Source organism: Asparagus officinalis, chromosome 4 (assembly GCF_001876935.1).
Source record: "Asparagus officinalis chromosome 4, Aspof.V1, whole genome shotgun sequence".
Classification (NCBI taxonomy): domain Eukaryota; kingdom Viridiplantae; phylum Streptophyta; class Magnoliopsida; order Asparagales; family Asparagaceae; genus Asparagus; species Asparagus officinalis.
This window is the reverse complement of record NC_033797.1, coordinates 46,447,050-46,469,081: the sequence shown is the minus strand read 5'-3', so window position 1 is coordinate 46,469,081 and position 22,032 is coordinate 46,447,050. Positions and strand designations below refer to the sequence as shown.

Here is a 22,032-nt window from a genome sequence, read left to right as displayed (position 1 = left end):
GAGAATGGTGAAGATGTCGCGCGCGACGGAGGTGGGGTCATTGTTATCGGAGTTTGGGTCGGGTCGCTTAACGGGTTCGGATGTAGAGAAGGAGAGGAGAGGAGGCGAGATGGTGGGGTTGAGGCTTCTTTCTAGTGGAGAGCGGCATTTGAGCAATCTAAGCATCGCGTCCAGTTCACTCGCACGCTCGACGTTCTCCCCCACTGACCACTGTAAAGTTTGTGTCGTGTATTTTATATCCTCACTTTTATTAGTTTTATATTAGGGTTAATTGCCTATTAGTCCCTTACATCATTTCTAATTGCCAAATGACCCCTCAAATTTCATTATTCGCCGGTTAGTCCCTTAAATCTTCAGTTTTCTTGCAATATGGTCCTTCTGTTAGAAAAGCCGTTAACCTCTCTAACTCTAGTTGAGTTAATGCTTAACCTAACAACTCAAGTTACCTTATTGCCCTTGGGGTATACATTGTCCTTGTAAGTTTTGGATTTAGAGTGAAGCTAGCCATGGGAGTGACTTTGATTTTGGGTTTGGGGGAAGCATGAGACCATTGGTGAAGAAAGAATGTGGATTTGAGTTGGTATATATGGGGTATAATGGGTATTTTACCTAATTCTATCATATTTAACGGTCATTAATAACATCACCTCACACGAGGGACGAATTGGCAAGAAAACTGAAGATTTAAGGGACTAATAAGCAAATAATGAAATTTGGGGGACTATTTGGCAATTAAAGATGATATAAGGGACCTATATGCGATTAACCCTTTATATTATGAAGTTTTTAAAATTCTCACTTATACACCCTCAGTTGTTTTTCGCCGACACTTTAATTAAAACTTTTGCCTAAAGTTTTAAAGCTTGTGTTTAACTATCCTCAACTTTACATAAATGAGAGTATTAAATAATTATTTATTTATTAAATAAACCACCTAATATCGAATATAACTGAATACAAACGAACAAATAACAATTTTTTTGATAAGTATATGCTATGTTTCCACCCCTTAAGAGGATTAGTACAGTTTAATAATTTTTATGGTTAACGCCACCCTAAATCCTCACAAACCCTAAATCCTAATCACTCACCATCAAACTCTATCCTCCGCAACACCCTAAATCCTCACAAACCCTAGCCCCTAATCACTCACCATCAAACTCTTTCCTCTGCCTTACAACTTCCCTTCTTTCTTGTGACTGGTCACCATCAACAGGGCGCGATCACTATTCACCATGAAGAGTATCACAGTACTACGGTGACTGTTTACCATGAATAATACAACAGATTCTTGTCCGTTCTGCTTTCGATGGCCTTGTTGATGATCAAAATTGTCATTACTGGCAATAGTAGTCATCCTCGATATATATGTTTCCATCACCGCCTTGCCGCTTCGATTTTCCTTCATTCACCGCCTACTCAACTTATCGACATTACCGCCATCACCACTTGTATTTTAGAAACCTTGACCACCATTAACTATTAGGGAAAAAAAAGATATTGATTGAATCAGGATTTGGTTTGGAGTTTGGTTTGATGAAAGTTATTGTCTTGGCCTTATTTGTTTGGTGGATCCCTAAAGAGGGGTTATTTGTTTGGTGTATACCTAGGGAAGGATCATTTGTTTGTTAGATCTCGAAAAGGATCGTTTGTTTGGTTGATCCGTGAATAGGATCGTTTGTTTGATTAATCGATGAAGATGATCATTTGTTTGGTTAATCCGTGAAGAGGATCGTTTCTTTGGTTGATCTGTTAAGATAATCGTTTGCTTGGTGGGTCGCTAGTGAGGATCATTTATTTAGTAGTTCTGTGGTCGATCTGTGAAGAAGATCAAGGTTTGGCATTTGGTGATTTTGGTTGAGGTTATTCATGGTGGATGACATTCAAGTAGAAGACTAGAAGATGAAGACAACTATGATGAGAAAGGTTGCACAGAAAATTTCAACATTTTAAGTCGTGTCACAAATTGGAGTGAGTACATCTTGTTAATAACAAGCCGAACATGTATAATATACACGCTCAAGCTTGAGGGGGAGCGTTGAGGAATATATTACGGAGATCTATAATGCTATAGTTATATTAGGAATAATATATTAGTAGTATAAATTAGAAATATGGTGATTGGGAAATATTAGAAATATAACTAAGAGAATGATTGTGATAAGTTAATTGTGTTTAGTCACACATTGACTACACAATAAATTTCTTGTTATTATATTCCTATATAAAGAAGAGTAGTTGTAGCTTTCAAAATATGAATGAGAATCTACAATAATTTATTGTTTAAAAAGTTTGAAAAATCAAGAAGCTAAATTTTTTATTTCTTTTTTTATTAAATACTTAAAGTGACACATCTTGTATACATAAAAATATCAAAACAACAATCTCACTCCCATTTTCCCCTTTCTCTAAGGCCTGTTTAGATAGAGAGGAATAGGAGAGAAGGTAAGGTAAGATAAGAGAATACATTCACTCTGTTTGAAAAGTTTTTAAGAGTGAAAGTTTTCCCACTCATTCCCCCTACAATCAATAGAAATTTGGTTGAGTGGAACCTAAGAAAGGAAATTCCTTTACCTTCCCTTCTCTTCTCTCCCTTATATTTCCTTAAGTTCACCTCCCACCAATGAAATCCAAATACGTCCTAAAAATTCTATGAATAAATACCTAGTGGAAAGGAGGAATAAAGAGGCAAAATGGGAACCTCGTGCCAGGAACATTATATATATATTGAGGTATTTAATGCACTTTTATATGGATTTGCTTCCAATGTGGATTCACTTTCTATTACTCCATTCAAGCAAATTCTTGTTGATCAACCCCCCAGAATAAAAATACTTAAGAACTATATACTATATGCTAGCTACATGAAAAAGCTTCTTGGTTGCAGAGGTATCCATTTGTCCCCATTCATAGCAACAAAGGAATATAATCCTTGGATCATTGCAGAAATACCAAAGTCTAGTGATTTAAAAATTGATATCGCTTTCTTGCACCGAGAGTATCATGAATAGCGACCAACGGATACTTACTCCTTGGTAGCATGTGGAGATTCGAAAAGGGTTGTTTGGTATTGTTAGTTTCGAGAAGTGTAGACCCAAACCTAGATCAAAATCAACAAAACTGGAAAACTCAGCCTCGGTCGACCGACATGCATGGATCGGTCGACTAAATCAACTGTAAGAAACTGAGCAGGAAATCCGATCTGGTCGGTTGACCGAAACAGTGACGTCGGTCGACCGATGTGAAGTCAAAAAACATTACAGGAGTTTCGGGACGGTCGACCGATGGACTTGCCACGGTCGACCGATGACAATCAACCGTTCGACCGATGCAATACTATCGGTCGACAGAAGTCGGGTCTGGCAGTTTCCTGATTCGGGTTGGAATCTGTTTTTGGACTGTGTATATATATATGTTTCCTAAAACATTTTTAGGGTTATGAGAGGACGTCTTTGAGAAGGTTTTGACGGCACTTCGAGATCGGATATCTTAGAGAGAAAGTAGCCTATTGTGAGCATTGTAATCATCTTCAATTAATCAAAGAATTTCTGGTGTGGCTCCCGAGGACCTAGGCACGTTTGCCGAACCTCGTTAAATCTGGTGTTTTTCTTCTTTTGTTCTTTATTTCCTGCAAGTTTTCTTTTATTTGCTGTGATTTCTTACTTGCCTACTCTTGACACAACGGGTTGTCGTGTGTTCAACCCCAATAACTGGTATCAAAGCTTCATTCGGCAAAAGTTTGTGTTTTGAAAGAGATGGCAGAAGAAAGCAAATCAAAGATCGAGAAGTTTGACGGATCGGACTTCGCCTACTGAAAGTCACAGATGGAGGACTATCTGTACCAGAAGGATATTTACCGTCCGTTGATGGAAAAAGCTAAAGGAAAGAAGAAAGAGGAATCAGACGAGGATTGCGAAATACTATATCGGAAGGCTCTAAGGAAGATTCAGTTGTCGCTTGCCAAATCAATCACCCACATTATACTGAAGGAGAAGACGACGGTGGGGTATATGAAAGCGCTCACGAAGATGTACGAGCAACTGTCAGCCGCAAACAAGGTGCATCTCATCAAGACACTCTTCAACCTCAAGATGGCAGAATGATATTCCTTCACGTTGCATCTCAGTGAGTTCAACACGATCATTGATCAACTTATCTCAGTCGACATCACGTTTAATGACGAAGTGCAAGCCCTATTGATTCTATCACAGTTACCGAATAGTTGGGCAGGTTGCGTGACCGCAATTAGCAACTCGCGGGGAAGGAGAAGTTGAAGCTGAGCAAGGTTGTTAGCATGATTCTATCTGATGATGTTAGAAGAAAATCGCCTGAATCAGAAGGTTCAGGTTCAGCCCTAAATCTCGAGCACAGTGGCCGAAGTTAGAAGAAGGGTAACCAGAACAGGAATCGGTTAAAATCGAAGAAGAAAAGGTCGAACTCGAAGGTTAGACCTATCAAAGAAAAGTGTTGGAAATATGGCCATGAGGGCCATATGTCTTCAGTCTGCAAAGCGCCAAAGAATGATGTGAATGAGCAGGAGGCTCGTATCGTGCAAGATGCCTTGATCTTTTCTATGGACAGTAACTCCGACTCATTGGTTATTGATTCGAGAGCCTCGTTCCACGTCATTGCTAATAGGAAGCTTCTCCAGAACTATGTAGCAGGGGACTTTAGGAAAGTATACTTAAGGGACAACGAGCCTTGCAGTATTGCCGGAAAAGGTGACGTGCAGATTCAGATGAAGGGCTCTAAGTGGAATCTGAAGAACGTCAGACATGTACCGAAGCTGAAGAGGAATCTTGTTTCGGTTGGCCAGCTTAGAGCGGAAGGCTATGTTTCAGCATTCACCGGGAATTCATGGAAGATCCCCATTAATACTATGATGGTTGCCTGCGGAAACAAAACAGTAACTCTTTACCTTACTTCACATGCTAGTGACACCCTCGCAATTGCAGCTGGCAAAGAGAGTTCAGATCTGTGGCACAATAGGTTGGGACATATTAGTGAAAAAGGTATGAAGATTCTACACTCAAAGAAAGCTAACTGGCATCGATTTAGTTGAAGTTGGTGCTTGCGAGGATTGCATCTACGAAAAGCAAAAGAGGGTCAGCTTTTAGAAGAGTGGAAGATCACCTAAAGCTTAGAAGCTAGAGTTTGTCCATACAGATGTTTGGGGTTCAGCTAGCGTATCTTCTCTTGGTAGTTCGGCGTACTATGTTACCTTTACCGACGATCACTCGAGGAAGGTGTGAGTATACTTTATGAAGCACAAGTCAGAGGTGTTCGGGATCTTCAAGAAGTGGAAAACCATGGTAGAGAATGAGACATATTTGAAAGTGAAGTGTCTGAGATCGGACAACTGTGGAGAATAAGAGCTGGAGGAGTTCAAGAAGTTTTGTGGCCTGAACGGGATTCGTTTAAAGAGGACTACTCCAAGGACACCGCAACAGAATGGCGTTACAAGGAGGATGAACATGACATTGACAGAGCGTACGAGGAGCATGTGTTTACATGCAGGTCTACCTAAGATGTTTTGGGCAGACGCGGTGCATACGGTAGCTTATCTAATTAATCGTGATATATCAGTTCCATTGGATTTTGGGATTCTAGAAGAGGTTTGGAGTGGCAAGAATATTAATCTCTCACATTTACGAGTATTTGGTTGTATGGCATATGTTCATATCAGTGACCATGTCAGGGACAAACTAGAAGCTAAGTCACAGAAGTGTACATTCATTGGATACGACATTGATGAGTTCGGACATCGTCTTTGGGATGAGAAGAACAGGAAAATCATCAGGAGTAGAGATATGATATTAAATGAAGAGGTGATATACAAGGGTATGGACAATGTCAAGGATAGCCAAAACAGTAGGAGCAACACTAAGGATGCAGGTGGATCCGAGTACATAGATTTTGAGAAACTTCTAGATGGGGGAAACAATGTCAGTTCTGACCGAAGAACGGAAGAGACTCCAGATGCAAAGATTACTACCAGGGCGTGAAACTTAGGAGGTCATCCAGGGTACCCAAACCAAATCTCAAATATCTTTTATCAATCACTTGATTACTTACTTCTGACAGATAAAGGAGAACCGGAGTGCTATGAGGAGGCTATGCAAGTTAGTGAATCTCAACAGTGGAAGAAGGCAAAGCAAGAAAAGATGAATTCTCTACACTCGAACGAGACATGAAAGTTAGCCAGCTACCTGCACAGAAGAAAGTCTTACATAATAAATTGGTCTATCGGGTCAAACAGGAGAGTGATGGAAGCAAGAGGTACAATGTCAGATTAGTTGTGAAAGCGTTACAACAGCGGGAATGAGTGAACTATACGGAGATATTTTCCCCCATTGTGAAGCTTACAACCATCAGAATGATATTGAGCTTAGTAGCTGCTAAAAATCTCTATCTTGAGCAGTTGGATGTGAAGACTGTCTTTCTTCATGGAGACTTGGATGAAGAAATCTACATGAAGCAACATATTGGCTTTATAGAAGAAGAAAAGGAAGAGATGATGTGTAGGCTCAAGAATAGCTTGTACAATTTGAAACAGGCTCAGAGACAGTGGTACAAGAAGTTTGATAACTTCATGCAAAACAATGGCTATAAAAGATGCAATTCAGATCATTGTTGCTACTTCAAAAGGTTCGAGTCTAGCTATATCATGTTATTGTTGTATGTTGATGACATGTTAGTTGTAGGACCGTGTTTAAAAGAGATAAACAAATTGAAGAAGCAATTGACAAAAGAGTTTGCTATGAAGGATCTGAGTGCAGCAAAGCAAATTCTTGGGATGCGAATTAGTCAAGATGAAGCTGAAGGGACGTTGAAGTTGAGTCAGGCTGAATACATCGAGAAGGTACTTCAGAGATTCAACATGGAGAATGCCAAACCCGTCGACACACCCCTTGGAAGTCAATTCAAGTTGTCTGAGGAGGAATCGTCCAAGACAGATGCAGAGAAGGAGCACATGAGCAGAGTATCATGTTCATCAGTCATTGGTAGTCTTAGGTACGCTATGGCTTGTACGAGGCTGGATATCGCTCATGCAGTGAAAGTTGTGAGCAGGTTTGTAAGAAAGATAACAACAATCACAAACACAAGCTTTTATTTTGGTTCCACCTCCCTGGTATACATCTAGTCCCCAAACAAATCCCGCTTGAGAGTTCCACTATGATTTTAAAAACTATTATAAAATTAAAAAGCAAACCTGACCAATTTGTAACACCATGCAAATTACACACAATCTCTTCACCAAGAGATCACAACTCTCACACCTGAAAGAACTTTTCTTGAATCAACAACACAATTCCTATAAGCCTTGATTGTGTAGTGATGTGTAGCAGTGGCTTTAGGAATGTTTTTAATCTCTGGAAGTTGCATAAATAAGTTGTATATTGGATGAAGATCAAAGGCTAACTGAGAGAATATTTTTCTCAACACTTAGTGAAAATCTGAATGTTTTTAGCTCTTGAGAATGCACAAATATTGAATCTTATAGACAGGAATCATTAGTAGCAATTACTGAACTTGTAACCTATTTATAGCCCTTGAAAAGATAAGTTTTCAAAGCCAATTAACGGGACAAAACGGCTAAAAACAGTCACAAATTTAAATTCTAAAATGTTAGACAGCTGTCACTGTAGTCGACTAATAGTCGTTGTAGTCGACTACACTAAGTTAGAACATACTCCGTTAATTCAAGATATTTCTTAGTAGTCGACTACATTGGTCATTAGTCGACTACTTTGTAAAAGACAAAGTCTGAAATTCAAATTCAAAGCAGAGTAATGACTATACTGTGTAGTAGTCTACTACACTATAAACAACATAAAGTTAAGAATTCTGAAATGACTTTTAGTAGTCGACTATATAGCTTAATAGTCGAATACACTGTATTTTTACAGAAACTGAGATTTTGTCTAAGTCTTTAGTAGTCGACTATAAAAAGTCATTAGTCGACTAGACTGTAATTTGATAGAAACTTATATATTTTTTATCTGAACTTCAGTAACCGACTACAAGTCTCATTGGTCGACTACTAAGGGGTGAAAAATGATATGAATGAAATATTTTGAGACTCATTGATAAGCTATAAACTCTACTGGTTAACATAGGGTATTTCTATTATTAACCAACACACTAAGCATGTGTCAGTGTGTTCTAATCACTATGTGTATGTATGTGTGAGTGATCAAGGCTTGTACAAAATTTCTAAGTAAAGCAGTGTGTTCTAATCACTATGTGTATGTATGTGTGAGTGATCAAGGCTTGTACAAAATTTCTAAGTAAAGAAAATGTAAAATTTACATTGATGTGTGTGAGTGATCAAGGCTTGTACAAAATTTCTAAGTAAAGAAAATGTAAAATTTACATTGATGTATAAGCATTTCATCTTCTTTACTTCATGATGAATTGAACTTATCTTGCACTTGTTCATATTTGATGTTGATAGCTGCATTGATATGTTAGTGTACAATAATACTCATAGTGATACACATAATGAATAAATTGTTATCATCAAAATTATATTTTGGGGACATAATATCCAACAGGAAGCAGCATTGGAAGACCGTGAAGTGGATAATGCGATACTTGAGAGGGACTACGGATATGCCACTGTGTTTCAGGAGAAAGGAGTTGGTACTACAGGGATACGTGGATACAGATTTCACCGATGATCATGATACGAGACGAAGTACTACGGGGTATGTTTATACCTTAGCGTCGACAACAATGAGCTGGGTCTCACGTTTGCAAAAGATAGTTACATTGTCCACGACTGAGACAAAGTATGTCGCAGTGACTGAAGCCAGGAAAGAGATGATTTGGTTGATCGGGTGCCTGGAAGAGCTGGCTTTGAAACAGGGGAACGACGTTCTTTATTGTGATAGCCAAAGTGTTATACACATTGCCAAGAATCCAGTATATCATGCCAGAACGAAGCACATCGACGTACGTTACAACTTCATATGCTCACTGATAAAGGACAACAAGTTACAATTGGAAAAGATTTTGGGGAGTCAAAATCTTGCGGACGTGTTGACGAAAGCAGTGATAATCGACAAACTGAAGTTGTGCACAACTTCAGTTGGCCTTCACGTGTAGAAGACGAAGGCGGAGCCACACTAAGAGGATAGGCGGGATCGCCAAGATGATATTGTTTGAAGAATGGAATTTTTTCCGGGTAGGAGAAGATGCTTGCGAAAATGGCATGAGTCCGGGAGAGCTAGTTGATGGCGGTTTTGGTCTCCAAGTGGAAGATTGTTGGTTTCGAGAAGTGTAGACCCAAACCTAGATCAAAATCAACAAAACTAGAAAACTCAGCCTCGGTCGACCGACATGCATGGATCGGTCGACCGAATCGACTGCAGGAAATTGAGCAGGAAAATCTGCTCTAGTCGATCGACCTAAGCAGTGACACCGGTCGACCGATGTGAAGTCAAAAAATATCACAGGATTTTTGGGACAGTCGACTGATGGACTTTTTTCCCCGATCGACCGAAAACGTGCACGAGAACTCTGTAGAAAACAAAGTTCTGGACGGTCGATCGAAGCATTACTATCGGTCGACCGATTGCGATCAACCGGTCGACCGATGCAATAATATCGATCGACTGAACTCCAGTCTGACAGTTTCCTAATTCGGGTTGGAATCTGTTTTTGGGCTGTGTATATATATGTTTTCTAAAACGTTTTTAGGGTTATGAGAGGACGTCTTTGAGAGGTTTTTGACAGCACTTTGAGATCAGAGATTTTAGAGAGTGTGTGACCTATTGCGAGCATTGTAATCTTCTTCAATTAATCAAAGAATTTCTGGTGTGGCTCCCGAGGACGTAGGCACGTTTGCCGAACCTCGTTAAATTTGGTGTTTTTCTTCTTTTGTTCTTTATTTCTTGCAAGTTTTCTTTTATTTGCTGTGCTTTCTTGCTTGCCTACTCTTGACACAAGATCCGGAAGGGCACGGGTGTAGTGTGCTCAACCCAACAGGTGGAACTGCAAGAAAACATTAAAATCTCCAGTATGTTACATGATAGAAAGATTTAATCCTACTACAATTGAAGGAACCGAGACTGTAGTTAAATTCTAAGAATAATACTAACTAGATTGTACAAAACTACTCCCATGCTACAAGAGAGAAGTATAGATGAGTCATTAGTTTTGATAAAAGTTAAAAAAGACCCCACATTTTTCACTCTCATATAGTGTAGAAGTAGTTTGGTGGGGGTAGTCTATCTAGCTATCACTACTCAAGCTGTGACAGTTTTCTGTCAATATCTATGGATTATGATTTTCCCCTTCAGTCTTCAGACATCTCTTCCAGCACCAGATATTGAAGAGCAATAGAGTATTTAGCAGTTCTCATCCTTTCTGCTCTGCCACCTGAAGTAGTTACAGTTCTCAAAAGAAAAGATCTTGAATTGTTAAGTTCTGCATGAAAAGGAAAGGACCAGAGTCATTAAAGGAGTAGCATTTGCTTTATTAACCAAGATAGTGTCAATTGTGCGTTTAATCAAAAAGCATATCTATAACCACCAAAGCTTGCCGAACTATAAACATATCAGTTTTCTAAATTTTTCAGCACCTGCTTAATAAATCTTCTTGTGTTACTTTTGACAAAACAATACTATGCACTATCTAGTAGATATCCAGTCCTAAGTTTCAGCTGATGCTGTTATATGAACTCCCAAAAGAAGGGATTAAGAGTTCAATTCTGCTAGCTTTGGGTGAAATCAATAAATACATTAATAATGGCTGGAAATAATTAGATTGAAACTGAAATCAGAAAACTTTTCCAACCAAGCAAGGGTTACATGTTTTTAATGTATAAGCTTTTCGGAGCTCTATAATTCCGCTACGTATTTCAGTCCCTTCCCAGTGGCCGCAATTTTTACTAGGTTATTAGCAATTAATGTTGACAAGGAAAAAGATACTATGTAGTTTCCAGCTGATGTTTAAAGTTATGTTATTGTGATAATTTTTGGAATGTTTGAACGTTTGCAATTGTTTTATATGTTTAGTATTAGTATACATCGGAAAGTAAATACCTACATCATGATTGAAGGGTCATCCCATTACCATGCAATCTTTAGGTTCAAAGCTAATAGGCTGTTGCGAGTGCAAAATATCTGAAATGATATGATCCTCATATTCGATATTGTCTATTCCTAGCCCTGCACTGTTACATTAACTTACCACAATAAAGAGAAGAGGTTGAGTTGATCTCTGGAAAACGTCAGGACAAAATAAAGACAATGCTCTGCTCTCAAATTAGTGTAAATACAGGAATAGAAGCAAAAATGGTGGGAATGCCAAAAAGAAAATATACCTTGTATTGTAAATATGCACTGAATCCATCTCTTATATATGAACAACAATCTTGGGCTGTCTCCTTGATGTGTATCAGCAATGACAAGTTTACAATATTCCACCGATTGCAGCTTTTCACTAAAGGAGGAGCAAAGGGGAAAAAAATTAGCTGAAGGATAATGTAAAATCTCAGCAAGAATGCAGCTTTCACTACAATAATCCCTGGATTGCAGCTTTTCACTACAGATGAAAAACAATCTTTTATTTTGTAATTACTTAAGGTCACTAGTATGAGCTACTCTAAAAAAGGCATACTTTCAAACCTCAAGATTTAAAGAGTTTAAAATTTATTAAAACCTGGTCCACACGAAAAGTATAAAACCCTCGGATTAAATATTCAATTTAATAAGAGAGAGGACCTTCAAATATCTCACTGTTACAATTATATGGAAACATTTCATTGTTTCTGATTAATTGAAACAATATCAGAAAATTATATGAGTGAATCAGACTTAGAAAGAAAAGAAAACAACTGTGAGTTCCTAGTTAACATTTTAGTTTCATGATATAGACATATTGACTTAAAGAAAGCTGATAAGAATATAGAGAATCTACATAACTTTGCATGTGTTATGGCATCTCGACACAAAGCAAGACTGCGAACCATGGCAAGGTCCCTACCCCTTGCATTACCGTATTTATCTTGACAGTTTCTGCAAGAAATTGGATCGGTAATTAGCACAACTGTTCATGGAATTTTGATTTAAAGTAAAGCAGTAGAATATAAGGGCATTAGACTTTGTTATTTGGGAGTTAACTCACATTAACAGAATAACAGCTGTAAAGAAAATCTCATTAGAAGTACTATATAAATGCCTGTCAATCATTCAACACTTTTCAGACTTTAAGGTGTTTTTTGCTGCACAAACACATACATAGAAACATACATGCACATGCACATACATACATATACACATATACATACATATAGACATAATACATAGACATACATACACACGTATGAGATGTGATTGAATTTGTTGACGTCCCATAGTGATGCTTCATTCTTTGAACCTATCCCTGTCATTGAATGCTGATTAAACTTCTACGCATACTATGCGCATGCAGGCTGTAGCATTAGTCTTCATAATTTTTCACTTTTCCTCTTTTTCAAATTTTCTGAATATTTATGCATATAAACTTCATGCTATGAGGATAATTTATGCACAGAGCCTTGAAAGATCTGCAGATTCCAGGTTTGTTATGGTAGTTGTTTTGTCGAATGCAATAAAACAGCAAGCAAAAGAGTTACCTATCGGGGAAGAAATCTCCGAAATCATCAATAATAACTGCAGAAGGAAAGTTGTCATGGAGATGAAATGAGGCGAAGTACTTCTTGAGCCCATCATCATCTTCAAGGTACCTGTTTAGAATGAGAAGGAAACAAACGCGTGGAATAAGAAACTAAAAGTGTCACTTAAAATGAGGGCCAAGGTTGGATATTTCAAGCATTGAAAGTTGGCCTCTGTTTGCATGTCGAAGACAGGTTCAACCTATAATAAATCGTTGTCAGAAATTAACTTAAGGTTTTCATTCTTTTCAACATTCCCCTCCTTCTGTAATTCTTCTCGCATATTAACCTATCACCCTCCCTGTTCATAATTGAATCTGTGACTCCTTCGCCTATTAAAGGTCAAACAAATCCACAACAGCTGCAGCAGATTAACTGTGTAGTCTGTGTTGATTATAAACATTAAGCATTATAAGAGTTCGATCTTCAGAATGCCTAAAATATGATCTTAGAGTAGAGACAATAACCACCACGCTGAGAAGGGTAAGAGCTACTCTGTAAAGACCGGTCTGTGGCTCTCCTTCCTTCATAATTATTAACTGCATCATGATTCTAAGTATGAAAAACTGTAAAAGCTTTCTAATTTGTGAAAAAGGCGTGTTTATGGAAGATATTAAAGAAAGCTATCGTTAGTCATCAGATACAAATATTTTTGAGACACACATCATCATGACTACAGTGTAAGAGGAGTTGGTAGATAATAATATTTACACTAAACCCTAACTTTTAAAATCACACTAAAACCTCAGTAACTTTTGCAGAAAACCCTCAAAGTTAAACACCGCTGCATCTGACCGAATTCCTAAATTCATACATATTAGTCTGAATAGCACCTCAAACTATCTTTCAGTTCATATATTTTCACTATATTTCTGATTTCGACCGCATTCACTATATTAGTCTGAATAGCATCTTCCCATTGTGGAACTTATCAAATCACAGGATTTCCAAACAATACCACGCAAAACATATTGCGGCCCAAACATTTTAACCAAGGAAGATTTTTCCATTAATATCAATAATGACAAAATTCAAGACAACACCAAAAAAAAAAATAAAAATAAAGAATTTATAGGTTCTGGTCTGATCACACAGATTGGCCCAACTTCATGCAGGAGAAATCAAAGGCCCAAACTTAACGTAAAATATCTTTACTCCGAGACAAATTAAAATCTTGTTGACTAGGATTTACCAAATAACTCATGAAATTACATAGATCAGAGAAGTGGTGCTTACTTCATTTGGATCCTCTGAAGCGCATCCAAGCTCGGCTCTGTCCCCTAAAAACATCAAGAATATTTATAAAAGATCACTAAATCTTTTTTTTTTAACCCAAATATATGCTGAATGAAACCTGGGACAAAAATGGAGGATTGTTCTCCAATCTCCTCCTGTTACAGATAAAAACAACTTTCCCATTGCTCGCTGTCGCGCAATTTAGGGCATATTGAAAGAGGAGAGAAGTCTTTCCGCTGTAAAATTATACGAAAAAAAAAACATAAAGATGATGTCAGTTTTGAGTGAGGGGGTGATGGTGATGCGGTCAGTTAACCGGGAGGTGAGGAAACCGCACCAGGACGGAGGACCGGAGAGGAGGGTGAGGGTATGGGTGGGCCCGGGGCCGTCGATCTGCTTCGTGGCGAAGAATCTCTCCGCCATGATGTGGACTGAACGGTGCAGATGAGGTGATCGACTGAATGCCTGAATGAGCGGTGAGAGTACCGCTGGCAAGGAGGAGGACGAAAGTGTTAAGGATGGCGGGAAGGATTAATAAGATTGTGCGCGCATGTTGCCCCCTCACAATCTTATATGATTAATTTACGTATTTAAGCCTGCGAATGAGAAGAGATCGATGAAAGGTAAAGGAAACTAGTTGGTATTTGAAAATAGCAAATACAGTTATATAGTCCTATTAAAATGGTTATTCGTTTCGTACATTGTCATGTTTTTTATAACTGCAGCTATAAAAAATAGTATCTTTTTATTAAAAAAAAAACTGTTTTATCAAAATTAGTTTACATCTCTTTGGAAAAAAAAAACAATCCGTTGGTGACTTGCAACTATGAATAAAAATATAATTATTGTAATATTTACACATTCAAATGATTTGATAGATTAGATCCGTTAGAACTAAACATCCTTTAATTTTGGAAATAGCGCAAAATATGTGCTCATGTTTGCTTTGCTGCAAAAAATAAATTGTAACAAATACTACACCAGGAAATGTTGCAAGAAATCAACTTCAAATGTTTTTGTTTAGATATTTGCAGTTGTGTTACAGGAAGTCAACTTCAATTTGTATTTTGGTCATTACGAGAATACATTGCAAGGTAAAGCCAGTTCGATGTTAGCTTTTTTTTATGTTTCCTTTTGCTTAATTTTTCAGGGAGCAACTTTTAAGGAGTGCTTTTATAAGCAATATCTTTAGCTTATGACATTATTATCATATATATCCTTAAATTATCACGTCTATTTTGATATCTAAAGTTATCTTTATATTTGTCACTTTTAGTTATAATGATCTTTAAGCACAATCATTAAGCACAAACGTATCTGCTTCTGAAAGTAGCTTGTGATGTATGAGTATCAATCAGCTACTTTTATCATCTTATATAAGCTATTTATCAAATGTTTGGCCTTAGGATTTGACGGACTTATATGAGCAATGTCAAAGGATTTAGAGATATGAAAGCATGGAAGATGTGAAGGGCTGTAAGTAAAAATAAAACAGCGAGGGACTAATTATCTAAATAACCCTTCAAAAAATTGCAGAAAGGCGATTCTTCCCGACATCAAACCCCGGAGCGAAAACAAGGCACAAAATTGTACCTCACCGGTTATTTTGAGTTGCTTTGGATAAGCTATTTATCATAAATCCGACTCATTTTCTTTAGAAATTGTACCGCACCGGTTATTTTTTTATTTTGCTTTAAATGCGTGGAAGGTGACTTGGCCTCTAAATTTCTCATTTTTTATTGTTAAATTTGTGAATATTAGTGCTTTATATTGTCAAATTTGATTATTTCAAAGGGAATCGTTCTCTTGTTTGTGAAAATATTGAAATTAATGCTAGGTTGTGCTTATTTTAATCAATAGCGGATGAAAGTCCAATAATGTGAAAACTCCCGAGTTTCTGGCTAAAATTGTATGTCTTACATGTTGGGACAAACCCAGGGCCCAATAGAACAGAGTCACAACAATAGTAGAGCAAAAGTAGAGATAAAATGATAGACACACAGATTTACGTGGTTTGACACTTAATTGCCTACGTCCACGGGCAAGTATAGAAGAATTTACTATGAGGAGAAAACTCTGAAGTTACAATCTCTCTTTACAAGGAGATAATCTCTCTCTATTTTTTTCTCTCACTCTTCTATATGAGGAGTTGTTTCTGGGATGAGTTTTTCCTTAAGGATTTGGATCCTATTTATAGGGTTTGGAAAAACACTATGCATAATAAAATATTAATATTTTGCTATGCTATGGGGTCCGTCATTTTTGTTTTCTTTTTACTAATTTTAAACACAGTGCCAAACTCTTCTTTCAGTGCCTAAAAGAAGGCTGAAGTCTTCTTTGGCTGCTACCAAATAAACGTGGGCGGCTAATTGCTGACAATCCCACTTAAAGATTTGATTGAGTATCAATTATATCTTCACACCATTCTTTCTATCTTGTCATCTTCATGTTCTTACGTCTCCGACAGACCACATGAGGATCTATACCAAATGAATTTGTCAGCATTGACTGTTTTTGTCAAAAAATCTGCTAGGTTGTCTTTGGTGTGAATTTTCTACATATCCACTGTTCCTTCTTCCACTTTCTCACGAACGAAGTGATACTAAACTCGAATGTGTTTGGTCTTTGAATGAAAGGCTGGATTTCTTGCCAAATGTAAAGCACTCTGACTGTCACAAAATAGAAATATCTTCTTTTGTTCATGGCCAAGTTCCTTTAGCACCATCTTCAACCATATCGCTTCTTTACTAGCTTGTGTAGCTGCTACATATTCTGCTTTTGTTGTTGAAGTAGCCACAACTGACTACAGTTTTGAAATCAAACACATAGCCTGTGGTGGATTTGCTATTATCACGATCACCTGCATAATCAGAATCAACATATCCACTAACAATAAAATCAGATCCCCCATAACATAATGCAACATTTGAGGTTCCTTGAATGTATCTTAGAACCCTCTTTACAGTATTCCAATGCTCTTTACTAGGATTAGCCATGTATCGACTAACCACTCTCACTGCTTGTGTAATGTCTGGTCTTGTACAAATCACCGCGAACATTAAGCTTCCCACTTGTTTGTGGGAAAATTTGCAGTAAAAGAAACGAAGAAAAATTGATTTGTATTCCTTTAATCTCAGTTACAATTGGATTTCCTGATTACAAAAGAGAAGATAATGATCTGGATTCTTTCCTTTGTTTAATTCTGGGTTCTTCACGGTGGCGATGAGATACCTCCCTCGAATGCTCGCGTCGAGTTTGCTTCTCGTTGACGATCCAATGTCTTGTTTCACTGGAACGTGGTCTTCTCCTCACGATTTGACGTTGTGGAGAACTCTGAACGAGTTTGAAACTCTATGAAAGAGTTGATTTACCCGAAAGTCGGTTATAAGCCAAGGATAAAAAAAGATCTTGTTGCCGATCTCCAAAGCTCCAACCGAAGGATGAAGGATCCTCTTTTCGCTGCCAAGAAGTTCCAACAGACCGAACCCCTGAACTGAATTGATTTTTAGTTATTTATAGGGGATTAAGGGGTGTAACCACCTCCTTAATTCGCTCCTCAGTGAGGCTAATGGGATGTAACCGCCCCTTAAATCACTCCTGAGTGGAGTTGTGATCCCCTCAGATCGTGGGAAACGGTTTTGAAACTGTTCAGCTCGTGTTTGAACGAGTCAAACGCAAAATCCATGTTCTGATGCGAATTCTGCGTTCAAACGCAGTGTTTGGAAGCTCAGACACAGCAATTTGGAAGCTGCATTGGTATCTTGTTGAAAGCTGCGTTTGACAGCTTGGGAGCTGCGTTTGGCGGCAGGTGAAAGCTGCGTTGATAGCTTTCGGAGACTGCGTTTGTGGCCGAACATGAACTGCGTTTGCAGCTTTTGGAGCTGCGTTTGCGGCCGAACATGAGCTGCGTTGGCGGCCGAATTTGAGCTGCGTTTGCAGCTTTTGGAGCCGCGTTTGCAGCTTTTAGAGTTGCGTTTGAGCAGCGGTTGGAGCTGCGTTGAGCAGCGGTTGGAGCTGCGTTGAGCTGCGGTATGAGCTGCATTGAGCTGCGTTTGGAGCTGCGTTGAGCAGCGGTTGGAGCTGTGTTGAGCAGCGGTTGGAGCTGCGTTGAGCTGTGGTATGAGCTGCGTTGAGCTGCGTTCGTGGCTATGAACGCGATGCGTCTTGATGCTGGTGTGCGGGGAGGACTTCCGCAGCTTGATTTGAAGGGACCGTCGATTTGTAGTCTCTTTCTGTCGAAGCGTTGCAAAGATCGTCATTTTGTAATCTTTTCTTTAGCTCTCTGATATATGAGAGTCGTCAGATTGTAACTCCCGATGTTGATTATGAAGGCTGTTTGATTAGAGCTTCCATCAGTTATCGTGAAGGTCGTCAGATTGTAACATTTAGTGATCTACGTGAAAGTCTTCAAATTGTAACATTCTAGAAGTCGTCAGATTGTAACTTCCATCATCGGTGTTTGATAGGGATCAGCTATCTAGTATGATTTTTAGCCAGCCTACAGAACCCCCTCCAAAGTTTTTGAAAGTTCGCGGTTAACTGGGACGAATTTTCGGAATACTTTGGATCTCAACTCTGATCTTGGAGCTGTTGATTCCTTGTGGTAAAGAATTTATTCTCTGCACTTGCTTCGAAGGCATCATGGTTGAAGGGATTTGCTACGTAGGACCTGTGTGAAGGTATGCGCCATAAACCTGCTTCTGGAATGTGGGGGTGGACCCTGCATTTTGAATTTGGAACACGGGTGTGACCTCGGCGTTCGGTTTTTGCATCGCGGGTCTGACCTCAACGTTTTGACTTAAGACATGGAAGTGGCTTTCGTGCATTTTTGACTAAGTCTTTGAGACTTGTCTTTGGCTCATCTGTTTTAAGTCTCGGCTCACATCCATTAAGCTGATGGACCTGCAAACGTGCATAGGATTTTTGGCAAACCCTCAGCCATCAACGGATTTGATAAGCCTTTACCGACTACCGTTTGAGTCGGGCTAGCATGTGGATTGTCTAAGTCCGTTCCACATGTAACGTTGTGCTAAGAGAATGAACCCTCTTAGACTTGATGCTATGATTTTGAATACATAGACTTTGTCATTTTGACGGGAAAAGACTAACCGGCAACGCGTGTTAGGCGTAGGCTTATCTCTAATTAGGGATCGAGATAAAGTCCCCCATGCGTAAAAGGCATGGATTTTGGTGCTACGATGTTGAATACGTAGACTTTGTCGTTATTTCTTCCTGTGTTACTTGAAACACTGAAAGAAAGTTGGAAGCGCCAGAGGTGTAATATTAACTTGGCATGAATTTTCACTTAGAGTGAAATTCAGAAATTTTCTTTATTATCACTAGGATAATTCCAGAAAATATTTAATCCGTTGGGGATTTTATAATGACAACTTGCTATTCTTGTTGAAAAAGGATTAACAAGTTCATTGGGGGGTTTGACTGTTAGAGGTGTGATGTTAACCTAACAGTATTTTTATGGACCTATCGCTCCGTTGATGAGAGTCGATAAGTGGAAAGTGTTGCGATCGGAGCAACTTTGAGGACCTATCGCTCTATTGACGAGAGTCGATAAGTTGATTTTATCATATGTGTTTGATATTAACGTGACAAGAGAATGTTGCGATCGGGGCAACTTCGAGGACTTATCGCTCTATTGGGGAGAGTCGATAAGTTAATTGTCAGAGGTTTGGTGTTAACATGACGGGAATTTGTTGCGATCGGAGCAACTTTGTGGAGTTATCATCCTACTGACGAGGATTAATAAGTGGGTTGTCAGAGGTATGATGTTAACGTGACAAGATTATGTTGCGATGGGAGCAACTTTGTGGACTTATCATCCTATTGATGAGGATTGATAAGTGGGTTTTGTCAGAGGTTTAGTGTTAACGTGACAGGATTTGTGTTGCGATTGGAGCAACTTTGTGACTTATCATTCTTTTTGACGAGGATTTATTAACATGACAGGAATTTGTGTTGCGATGAGAGTAACTTTATCATCCTATTGAAGAGGATTGATAAGTTGATTTGTCAGAGGTTTAGTGTTAACGTGACAGGATTTGTGTTGCGATTGGAGCAACTTTGTGGACTTATCATCCTATTGAAGAGGATTGATAAGTGAATTTGTCAGAGGTTTAGTGTTAACGTGACAGGATTTGTGTTGCGATTGGAGCAACTTTGTGGACTTATCATCCTATTAAAGAGGATTGATAAGTAAATTTGTCAGAGGTTTAGTATTAACGTGACAGGATTTGTGTACTTGTAATTTGAACAAGAATTTGGGGACTAGCGTCTCGCTGGGGAGAGTTGTGTACTTGTAATTTGAACAAGAATTTGGGGACTAGCGTCTCGCTGGGGAGAATTGCTAAGTGAGTTTATCATCAGAAGCTATGAATTTTGATACTAAGATTTTAAAGACTTAGTGTCTTGCTGGGGAAGATTGCGATTTAAGTAATTTTAAGGACTTATCATCCTATTGACAATGATTGATAAGTTGATTGTCAGAGGTGTATTGTTAACATGACAAATTGGGAGTGATGCAAGCTGCATTCATACTCTGTGGGGTGATGATCGTCAGAAGTGTAATGTTAACTTGACGATGCGAAAGATTTATTACTCTTAATCCAATGGATTCCAAGTAACCAACCCCCAGTCTTGATTAAGACTTAGCAGGGAAATAAAAATAGGTAGACAAGGCACATCACCTAGTGGGGCACTATCCATGAAGTCGGAATAGAGGCACATCACCTGGTAGGCCATTATCTGATGAGTTTGACTATCAGAGGTAACTATTAACGTGATAATTTTGTGGACCCGCCATCCTACTTCAAGAGGATTGGTAAGGGAATTTGGAGGAAAAGGACTATCAGAGGTGACGGTTAACGTGATAATTTTGGTGGACCCGCCATCCTACTTGAAGAGGATTGGTGGGAGAATTTGGAGGAAAAGTAACGTGATAATTTTGGTGGACCCGCCATCCTACTTGAAGAGGATTGGTGGGAGAATTTGGAGGAAAAGAACTATCAGAGATGACGGTTAACGTGATAGTTTTGGTGGACCCGCCATCCTACTTGAAGAGGATTGGTGGGAGAATTTGGAGGAAAAGGACTATCAGAGGTGACAGTTAACGTGATAGTTTTGATGGACCCGTCATCCTATTAAAGAGGATTGATGGGAGAATTTAGAGAAAATGGACTATCAGAGGTGATCATTAACGTGATAGTTTTGGTGGACACGTCATCCTATTAAAGAAGATTGATGGGAGAATTTAGAGAAAATGGACTATCAGAGGTGATCATTAACGTGATAGTTTTGGTAGACTTTGTGATTGACAGAGGTATTCTGTTGAACATGACAAGTCAGAAAATTTATTATTCATAATCAAATAAACTACAAATAAACCAACCCCCAGTTTTGAACAAGTGCAGGGGAAAAAGGGTAGACATGGCACATCGCCTAGTGGGCTATTTTCTAACGAGGTTGACTATCAGAGGTAATTGTTAACGTGATAGTTGTTGGACCTGTCATCCTACTGAAGAGGATTGGCTTCAGTGGTTGTAGTATCTTCCCCTTCTGACTGAGAAGATTGGGCTTGGTCCGATTGCTCAGGTGAAGGTTGGGCTTGGTCTGATTGCTCAGGTGGATCCTGCCTACTTTATTCTTCAGCTTTGATCCTAACAATAATCTTTTGAGCCTGTTCGCCTTGAGAGATTAGTTGTCTCCAAGAACGGTATTCTGTCGGGCATCGAAGAGCCATGCTTCGGAACCTCTTGACGAAGGCTTTGACGGACTCCCTCTTCTTCTGCTTAGTGGCGAGAAGAGTATGGATGGAGACTTCTGTATCCTCTTCAAAGAATCTTGACAGGAAGAGTCTCTCTAGATCTGTTCACTTTTGTATACATCCCACAGGAAGTTTCCTAAACCATTCAAAGGCAACTCCCTTGAGGGTGCCAATGAATAATCGATCCAGTATGGCGTCATTTGATATCACATTCCCAGTCTGTGACTTGAAATGATAGATATGTTGGTTCGGTGATCCCGTGCCGTCAAAAGTTTATAGCGTCGGGACCTCGAATTTTGGAGGATAAGGGGCTGCATCCCATTCGACAGGATAGGGTCTGACAACTCCCTCTTCT

The 22,032-nt window shown here is 38.8% G+C and overlaps 2 protein-coding genes across 5 annotated transcripts in view; both read right to left on the bottom strand.

Moving 5' to 3' along the window:
• The window catches only part of LOC109838631 (pentatricopeptide repeat-containing protein At1g63330), a 4,294-nt gene extending 2,937 nt beyond the window's left edge, over nt 1–1,357 (bottom strand). The window contains exon 1 of the mRNA XM_020407057.1: nt 1,179–1,357. Coding sequence (XP_020262646.1) covers nt 1,179–1,357 — 179 coding nt within the window. The remainder of the gene's footprint in view (nt 1–1,178) is intronic.
• On the bottom strand, nt 9,889–14,540 carry LOC109837371. 4 transcript variants are annotated; one of them, XM_020405595.1, is made up of 8 exons: nt 14,238–14,537; nt 14,019–14,136; nt 13,901–13,944; nt 12,626–12,736; nt 11,934–12,026; nt 11,333–11,553; nt 10,302–10,434; nt 9,889–9,999 (listed from the first exon to the last, which is right to left on the bottom strand). In XM_020405595.1, exons 1-7 carry the CDS (start codon nt 14,321–14,323, stop codon nt 10,304–10,306), a joined length of 804 nt encoding a protein of 267 aa, XP_020261184.1. In that variant the 5' UTR covers nt 14,324–14,537; the 3' UTR covers nt 9,889–9,999; nt 10,302–10,303. The 4 variants fall into 4 exon arrangements, 3 of the variants coding, with proteins under 3 accessions (XP_020261184.1, XP_020261183.1, XP_020261185.1); XR_002246253.1 differs by lacking the exon at nt 9,889–9,999 and adding an exon at nt 11,056–11,182 and having other exon boundaries at nt 10,310–10,434; nt 14,238–14,540; XM_020405594.1 differs by lacking the exon at nt 9,889–9,999 and having other exon boundaries at nt 10,001–10,434.